The sequence below is a fragment of the Nannobrachium achirus genome, assembly GCF_963921795.1.
Source record: "Nannobrachium achirus genome assembly, chromosome: 24".
Taxonomy (NCBI): Eukaryota; Metazoa; Chordata; class Actinopteri; order Myctophiformes; family Myctophidae; genus Nannobrachium; species Nannobrachium achirus.
Window position 1 is genome coordinate 7842843 of NC_137831.1, and position 9503 is coordinate 7852345.

The 9503-nt window shown below is 40.2% G+C and overlaps 1 protein-coding gene across 1 annotated transcript; it reads left to right on the plus strand.

Annotated features, from left to right (window-relative positions):
* The first annotated feature begins 1780 nt into the window (after positions 1–1780).
* Positions 1781–6836, plus strand: LOC308280073 (uncharacterized protein). Its single transcript, XM_080720335.1, has 4 exons — positions 1781–1913; positions 2582–2683; positions 5062–5310; positions 5595–6836. The coding sequence occupies exons 2-4, from the start codon at positions 2614–2616 to the stop codon at positions 6620–6622; spliced, it is 1347 nt and encodes a 448-aa protein (XP_080576461.1). The 5' UTR covers positions 1781–1913; positions 2582–2613; the 3' UTR covers positions 6623–6836.
* The last annotated feature ends 2667 nt before the right edge of the window (positions 6837–9503 follow it).

Here is a 9503-nt window from a genome sequence, read left to right on the forward strand (position 1 = left end):
CAAAGAGCATGAAGAGCAGCTGGAATGTCATGCACAGTTTCTATTGCTTTACTTGACAATGACAAAAGGATCTGTAGAGTTGCAGACAAATACTGGACTTGTTTGGTCGAGACTTTCCCACATCTGCTGTGGAGTGGTTCTAGACATTCTAGACATCTTGCAAACATTCTCTCTGTCACTCAGTGCTGACATCCGCAAGGATCTGCCAAACATGACATTATTATAGGTATCACCTTCATGATCACTGTCCCAGTTTAGCCAGAAGGCCGGCAAGATGAGAGACCGATTGTACAAAATTCAACAGTAGTTGCAGATCCAAAGAGGAGAAGGAGGTTCTACTGTATTTTCGCTCCCATGAAGTGTCCAGGATATGGGGTTGGTTAGGCGTGGTAAAGCTCGTACTTCGATCTACATGATAATCATAAGCTGTTTATTTATATTCTTTGAATTTCAAAATTGTCTTGAGCTGGATATCTATACTATAATTTTGCGAATGTCTGAGTGAGTGTCTGAGTGAGTGTCTGTCACAGCGTTTCTCCTCAGTGGCTGGAGCAATTGATCTGAAATCGCATCACCATAAGCATATGAACACACCTGACATAACTGTGAAGCCCGTTTGTCACTTTCACAAATCGTATGCTGTATATTAGCATTTTTATGGTGTATCTACTATCTATTCTGCATCTAGCTTGAGGCTAATCTATTCTGCATCTAGCATGAGGCAACATGTTTAACCAGCTCTCTGTGTGTGTGTGTGTGTGTGTGTGTGTGTGTGTGTGTGTGTGTGTGTGTGTGTGTGTGTGTGTGTGTGTGTGTGTGTGTGTGTGCAGGCAGTGTTGCAGGCAGGCGGGTGTGTGCGCGGGGGGGGGGGGGGGGGGGGCATTAAACGAAACGGGTATTTCTTACATTGATGCTCCTACATATTATCATGCAAGCACCATCATGCAATTATCATGCACAGTGCACATCCCATAACCCACACACTGCACATCATTTTGGAGCTCATATCTTTGAACGGGTAAGGGCTAGTCTCTATAATACATGAAAACAAACCACACTTTTAGACAGGGCCCTGTGATTAAAGCGCTCTGTCTAAAAGTGTGGTTTGTTTTCATGTATTATAGATAAATACATGACTCATCTAATTGAGAAATTCAAAGAACGTCCTGACCTGACTCCTGTCCTGTCCTGATCTAATACAATTTTGAAATTCAAGGTTAGCACCGCTCAATCATTTTTTATGACGTATTTAGGCGGCCTAAACGCGTTCTAAATCAGAGTTAACCAATCGGGTGCCTATGTGACTATGACATCATGGACAGATCAACAGAATCAAAGTGTTTCATTGGTCTAGACTAGCGGACTCATGTCATCATCATTTGTGACATCATGGTTTTGGTAAAAAAAAAAAGCGGTCTATAGGAGCGGTTAGCACCGCTCAAAAAATAATAATAAATAAACATGGAAGCAGAGAAAAAGAAAAAAATAAACATTTCTGCTAGTAGAGTCTTATTATGGATATTTAATTACAATTATGACTAATGAGAATGCAATTTGTCTAGGACAAACGTGGTTTTGTAAACACATATTACACATAGAGGGTTCAATTAAATGTTAAAACGACCTACAAAGCATGCCATGGTCACAGCGCTGTTACTGTATGGACAGTACCCCAGATCAACAGTGGGGGGCAGCATTACACCACTGCGGTGTACTACAAGAAGTAGAACAACATTACCCACAATGCAGCAGTGAAGACAACATGGTGACTTACTGTTGTTGACATTTTAAAATAGCATAGATTTATATCAAAGTAAACCACAGAGAAAACTAAAACGTGTCGTTTCAGAACAGTGTCGTCGTTAAGCAGCAGGGGGAGGTTTGTCAGCAGCTCAACCACTGAAACACAGCAGGTAAAGATGAACTCATTCACCATGTATTTAATCTATTTGTATTTATTGACTCATCATTTAATATGGAACATAAATCTAAATGCTGCTACTGCAGCTAAACACATTGCAACCAACCAGTACCAAAAGCAGCAACACGTTTGTTTTGTTGCATGTTGTAGATTTCACCATGATCAATGTTTTATAGCATTGCGTGGTTAATCTCTATGACTATTGATTGATTGATTGAAGACTATTAGAAGTTTGCATAGGAAAAGGTACAGTTTCATGACGATACAGTTCACTGGTACAAGGTCAACTAAAAGGAGATCCTAGAAAAGCACTTGGCTTAATTACACAGGAAACCATTGAAGTAACTCATATAACATTGAATGACAGACGGATAGAACACAGTAAGTACTATGCAGTAGATATAGTCAGGAAAAAAGGAAAATAAAAATAAAATAAAAAACAGTGGAAAAATATATACAGTAGGTATATAGCTCATAAGAGCCACAGCACGTTGTGTGTGTGTGTGTGTGTGTGTGTGTGTGTGTGTGTGTGTGTGTGTGTGTGTGTGTGTGTGTGTGTGTGTGTGTGTGTGTGTGTGTGTGTGTGTGTAAACTGCATTTTGTGTTACTTACCACTTGGTTCCAAGTGATTAAAGTCATTATTCAATTCCTTCATTTCAGAGCAGTGTTTGGAGTCCAGACTGCAGGTGAAGATGAACTCTCCAAACACAGCCAGGGACGTTTCTATTAAACAGGAGGAACCTGACAACCACCCACACCTCAGTAAGTTTCATGTTCTCTCTTTAGTTTTTTCTGTTTTGTTGAAGGGCTGCCACCAGGCCAGGAATTTCAGGGAGGCCATGAAGGCCATGGCCGTCGTTGCCCCTCAGTTTGGCCGTGTGCCCTCCAAAAAATGGAATTTTGTTTAAATACCATCATTTATTTATTTCACTGCATATAGTCTACATATTAAATTAAATTAAATTATTAAAAATCATCCCTAACCCTTAAATTGAACAACTTGTACAAAAATCACCTTGTTTTATTTGATGGCCTTCCTGACCTGACATTTGGCCTTTGTTTCCTCAAAAAATGGACAACACCAAAGGTCAAGTGGCTTTGCCCCTAACATGATTAAATTCTAGGGATGGCTGCCACAATCTCTTATTATTATCACTACACCAGAATCCATTTTAACCATGCTAGATTCATCGAAATCACCTGACCTTGGTCTGGTGACTCATACTGACCTCCTAAAGCAGGGTTCCCCGATTAGTTTTCCCCAAGGGCCGAATTATGTCTAGGGTACCAAGCCGAGGGCCACAACATTACTACTCCAGTGACAGTTCAGATATCGGCGTTGTCGGGTGAAAATCTTGTTTGTCCAAAACCGTTCGTTTTGCATTTATCATTTTAAAAATTATTTAAACTAGTGAAAACAGCCGATCTACAAGCACCCAACGTGCGCTACAGTTTAATTATTGGAAACTAAAGAAAAGGTTTGAGGAGAAGTGGAACTTAAAAGTCAGTTTAGCATGAGGGGGAGAGGATTACTTGATATCTAGGGCAACAGACGAATCATTCAGTTGACACACATGTTGCACAAGCCAGACTAAACTAAAGAAAGCTGCCTAAAGGTGACTCCACACCAAAGAGACTACAGGAGACTAACTTTTCACAGACTGCAAAGACCTGCAAAAAAAAACACATTTCTTTCCAGCTGACTGTACGCAGACTGTAGTTACTGTACGCAGTTGTGTGCATGCGAGGTTGCCAGGTCTGCTCATTATAAGCGACTTTGCAAATGAATGCAAAAATGTTATTGAAAAAAAAAAAAAAAACACAGCCCTTCATGTATCAGGAGGATATTATGAGTCAGCAGATTGAGCAGAACCAAGGATGGGTGTTTTGGATGAATCTCTCATGTTTAAAATCGAGCTTGAAGTTCCAGTGGGTTTGTATAGGAAGGGGGCGATCTGCTATTTTTAAAAAATCGTGAAAATTTGAATTTTGACCCGATTCTACAAGTGTCTCTTGAATCCTCACTAAGATTTTTTGAAAAACCTATGTTTCTATGTCAGCAATCTGGTCAGCCATCGTCAAAGAAAAGGTACTTTTCACTTAAATGGAGCTCAGTTAGTCTGTTCTTGAGAGACTACTATGTCAGTGGTTCTCAAACCTTTTCATGTGAAGGACCCCCAAAATGATATTTATTTGGCCACAGACCCCCATTCAACATATTTAGTTCCAGGGACCCCCCAGAAGCAAAATTTGAGTAACAAACGTTCGCTTTGAAAATACATATATTCAAAGATTTGCACACATTTTCATGACTTTTTCAAAAATAGCAGATCTACAAGCTCGCAGCGCGGCACTCGGTGCCGCGCTGTGAGCTTGTATATCTGCTATTTTTCACTGGTTAAAGCATTCAATAATTCTTGGCCTGAATGGGTTAAAATGAGTATAAACAAAAATCTAAAAACTGAATCGAGCAACGTAAAAAGTGTCTGGGATACTCACAAAAGACTGAGTAGACATTAAAATGACCCAGTTTTATTTTTTTCTGTAAGTGAATTATCCCTTCAACAGCATGAGCTGTGAATGATTGGTATACAATTTGCAATGTAAGCATTTAGCAGACGCTCTTGATCACGTGTGACTTAAAATAAGCAAGGTACAGTACATCAGTACATCAACATCAATACATCAAATGGACATAAATAGTAGGCAATCTAAGAAGACAATTAGGCCAAGCACCTATTCAGTAAAAACGTCAACAAGTTATTACATAAAACTCTACTATTGAGGAAGAATGCATACATACCATACAGTACAGGTGAACCCTGTTCAATATGGCTTTACCTACAGCCTAATTTACTCCAAATATAAGTTGTATAGTTACTCTAATTATAAGTTGTATAGTTAGTGTGGTTGCCCCAGACTATAGTTCTTGTCCAACTTTCTTTCCATCTTTCTGGATACAATTTATTTTTCCTGCTACTCCCACAAGAAACACTTGTAGTAACCTGTAATTAGTACATGTTTGATCAATCAAAGTAGTTGATAGCTGATTTGTACAGGGAACACGGTCAATGGAAAGAAGAAAAAAAATACATTTTAGGAATCCATTGTTGACCATCATGTTATATTTCTGCTCCTAGACACCCTGCACATGGTCGTGTGTAAAGAGGAGGATTCTATTAAACAGGAGAGGAGCTCCAGTCTGCTCCAGGAGGAACTGGAGCCTCCACACATTAAGGAGGAACAGGAGGGGATACTTCAAAGACCAGAGGAGCCAGTGGAAAGTGAAGATGATGATGAAGACATATCTTCACACCACTCTGAAGTTGAACTTGAATCTGACACTGAAGTCACTGAAGACAGTGATGATTGGGAGGAGACCAGTGGAGGTCAGTCATTGTTAAACTCAGGGATGGGACTTAACTGTTATGTCATCATCACGGTGTACTTTGCAATACAAACCCCAAAATAAATCCTCCTTTTATTTTTATTTAATTTTTTCTTCTTTCTTTTCAACCTCCAGGTGAGCAAATCTACTGGTGAATACATCATTTCTAACCTGCCTTTCCCCTCCTCTCCCCCACTCTCTGCTGCTGTCTCTCTCTCTCTCTCTCTCTCTCTCTCTCTCTCTCTCTCTCTCTCTCTCTCTCTCTCTCTCTCTCTCTCTCTCCAGAGAGTTCCCAGTCTTCCCAGACTCAAATCACCAGCTTTACAACCAGCCAGAAACAAGGGGACAGCGATCTACCACAGTCTTATAGGGCTGCTTGCACAGACCTCCTGAATTACAGATACCAGCCAGATGGAGGGAAACCCTTCCACTGTAAACATTGTGACATAACTAGCAGACACTCGCATGCCCGAGACAGGCAGCAGCGAGTAGACCCTGTAGAAAAACACCAGCCTATACGCGCTGAAAAACGCTTCCACTGTAAACATTGTGGCAAGAGTTTCAGTCAGTCCGATGACCTGAAGAGGCACCAGCGTATCCACACTGGAGAAAAACCTTTCCTTGCCGGGGATAAAACTTTCCACTGTGAACATTGTGACAAGAGTTTCAGTGAATCAGGTAATCTAAAGGTACACAAGCGTATCCATACTGGAGAAAAACCTTTCCACTGTAAACATTGCAACAGGAGTTTCACTCAGTCAGGTGACATGAAGAGGCACCAGCGACTCCACACTGGAAAAAAGCCTTTTCAGTGTAAATACTGTGAATATAGTTTCAATCACACAGGTGACTTGAAGAACCACCAGCGACTCCACACTGGAGAAAAACCTTTCCAATGTAAACTGTGTAATGAGAGTTTCAGTCGGTCATCTTACCTGGTAAAACACCGGCGCATCCACACTGGAGAAACCCCTTTCCACTGTAATACTTGTGACAAGAGTTTCACAGGGGCCAGTGGTCTGAAGGTACACCAGCGTCTCCACACTGGAGAAAAACCTTTCAACTGCAATACTTGTGGCAAGAGTTTCACTGTGTCAGGTCACCTGAAGGCACACCAGCGTATCCACTCTGGCGAAAAACCTTTCCACTGTAAACTCTGTGACAAGAGGTTCAATCAGTCAAGTGCCCTAAAGTCACACCAGAGCGTCCACACTGGATTAAAACCTTTCCACTGTAAACTCTGTGACAAGAGTTTCAGCCGTTCATATAGCGTAAAGATACATCAGCGTGTTCACACTGGAGAAAAATTGTGAATAGCATCAATAGCCCCTTTTCCACTGCAAGGTGGAACCAGAACTTTCAGGAACCTGAATAATTTTTGCACTTTTTCTAACCCTGTAGAACGGAATTTAACTTGGAAAACTCCCAAAGAGCACCTGTTTTCAGTTTGCCATACTCACGGACCCACACAGCGCTTCTTCATCTATTATCTATTCACTTATCTAACGTTTACAATTCACGGGTTGCATTTGTAGTCCTAAACGGCCATGTTGAGGACCAACACAGGTGTTTCAATGTGTCTGATCGGCATAGAATTAATGTTCTACGCCAATCAGAACACCTGTGTTGGTCATCAACATGGCCGGTGTAGGACTACAAATGCAACCCATGAATTACAAATTATTACTTCAAAAGTGAGTGCTGCGGACAGTACATAAGCAGCCTGCAGTGCCTGCCACTGTCCTCCGGGAAAAAAACACAGATCTACAAGCCTACAGTGCATTGCATTGCGATGGGTTGTAAACTAGGACAAAGAAATATGTTTTTCTTCAATCTGGTGTCTTGACACTCGAACCACAATTGTTCTATAGACCAGTCGCGGCCCCGGTGCTGTGGAACGGTCTCCCTCCCCATATTAGAGTTGCCAAATCTATTGATATTTTTAAGTCCCTCCTCAAAACCCACCTTTTCTCACTGGCCTTCGATGTTCCATGATGGCTACGCATTGTTTATTTTTAACCTTGCTGGTTGTTATGCCTATGTATTCATATTTGATGTATCTGGTCTGGTGTATTTCTTACTATGTTCTTATATTTTATTATGTTTTTTATATATTTGATATACTGTGAAGCACTTTGGTCAATTTCGGTTGTTTAAATGTGCTATATAAATAAAGGTTGATTGATTGATTGATTGATAATCTACAAATTGGAAGTAAAACATGTTAAAATTATGTACTTAGTTACTTTAACCACTGCTTGCGACCTTATGTCATTGAGAATGATGGCCTTCGTGGCACGATAAATTTGAGACAAGCTTTTTTTGAAAAGTCAATTGTTCTTGGTTTTGTTTTGTTCACAATAGTAAAGATCATGTCATCACTCATGACTCATCATGATATATCTGGTTAGGTCAACGCTGTGCTGAATCCACCTTTGCTCGCTAGTAGTCTTTTTTTTTGTTTCTTTCTTTTCAACCTCCAGGTGTGCAAAATGTAAAACTACTGGTGAATACATAATTTCTAACCTGCCTCTATGTGCCTTCCAAGGGGTGTTAAAACATGACTTTGAACTTATTTTTGTCTAATAAAAGTTATATTCTTGTACTGGCTTTTTTTTCCTTCTTTTTACAGTCTTGCTATATTCCCACACTGTGACTTTGTAGAGCAGTGGTTCTCAACCGGTGGGTCCCAGAATTATGTTTTCTCACTCAACAGTAAACAAACCAACATAATGTTTTAAGTGTATAGAGATTATCTGCACATTTCTGTGACAATTTAAGGACGTTTTAATAGTAATAGGCCTACTCTAATTAACAAACGAAACATTGGCAAAATTGTCAAATGAGCAGAAATTGCCGATCTACATGCTCACAACGCCTCGCAACACGAAGCGTTGTGAGCATGTAGATCTGCTATTTTCACAATAGAACCGTGATATACAAAATGTAATGCCTCAACTCTTAGTGCTCATCAGGGTGGGGGGTCCCCACTCCCAGTTAAAATATGATTATTTTGGGGGTCGCGGCCTGAAAAGGTTGAGAACCACTGATGTAGAGTGTAGAATGAATGCTCCATTAGGGGGGAACTCTGCAACCATCAAATTCAACAACAAATTGATTAACAACATCAGCCCTATCTATGTTATACTACATACAGTATGTTGCACACAAAGACTTGTGAAACATAGCTGATCTACAAGCTCAAAACGCATCGCACTGTGACGTGTTGTGAGCTTGTACTGTAGATCTGCTATTTTCCATATTTTTGGAGAGTAGGCCTATTATGCCTATCACATTTATAAAATAGGGATTGAGTATTAGGTGACATAGTACTGTTATACTGTATTATATAAACAATAGATAATACCAGAGACTAACAGTGGGGGGCAGCAATACGCCAACTGGCGTCTAGACAAACTGGTGTGGTGACTGTTGACTGTTGACTGACACTTGACTCAACATTTACAACACAAAGACAACAAAAACGTGTCGTTTCAAAACAGTGTCGTCGTTAAGGCAACATCAGATGAAATAATTCATGTTGTTTCATTTAGTTGTAAACCTTTAAAAGTATATATTTTTTATATAAAAGCTTTAAAATGCTTATTACATTATTCATTAATTGGGAGTACATTTATGTTAGGCTATTTCTTCTTCTTTTTCTTGTGTTTTTATAATCAATGTATCCTGTTTATGGTCGAATCTACAGTAAAACAGCATGTATGGGTCTTCTGCTGGAACTGTGCAGGATAGTGTGTTTTAACCCGGGCGAGAGAGAGGCACGGACCAGGACTGTGTCCGTCCCTCTCTCTCATCCGGGTTGAAACACGTCGTCAGCCAAACAAACAGAGCAGAGGGAGAAGTTAACGTCTTTCAGAGAAAGTCTGTTAACTTATAATATAAGTTTACAGTGAACAAACCTTCGTTATAAGTTGCGTCTGAGGTTGTCTTTGCACCACAGTCTGTGTAAAGAGCTACAGACTGGCACGTTGTGAAGACGGGAGGAATTTATTTACACAACAAGTTCAAAGACGGATTTGTTTTGTTGGTTTACTGCTAAAATAGCTTCAAGACGATCGAGTGCCAGTCGACACTAGAATCCTTAGTGTGTTTAACAGACTAAATTATTGGGGAAGGACCAGGTATGTTTTGTGTTTTGTTTATACTCTCTTACTCCCCTTTTTCCAGCTTCAA

What these genes read in the sequence shown, in the direction of transcription:
- LOC308280073 (XM_080720335.1), top strand. Translation starts at nt 2,614, where the DNA reads ATGAACTCTCCAAACACAGCCAGGGACGTTTCTATTAAACAGGAGGAA. An exon ending in TGACAACCACCCACACCTCA is followed by an intron (nt 2,684 to 5,061) that starts GTAAGTTTCATG and finishes TTCTGCTCCTAG; the next exon opens with ACACCCTGCACATGGTCGTG. An exon ending in TTGGGAGGAGACCAGTGGAG is followed by an intron (nt 5,311 to 5,594) that starts GTCAGTCATTGT and finishes CTCTCTCTCCAG; the next exon opens with AGAGTTCCCAGTCTTCCCAG.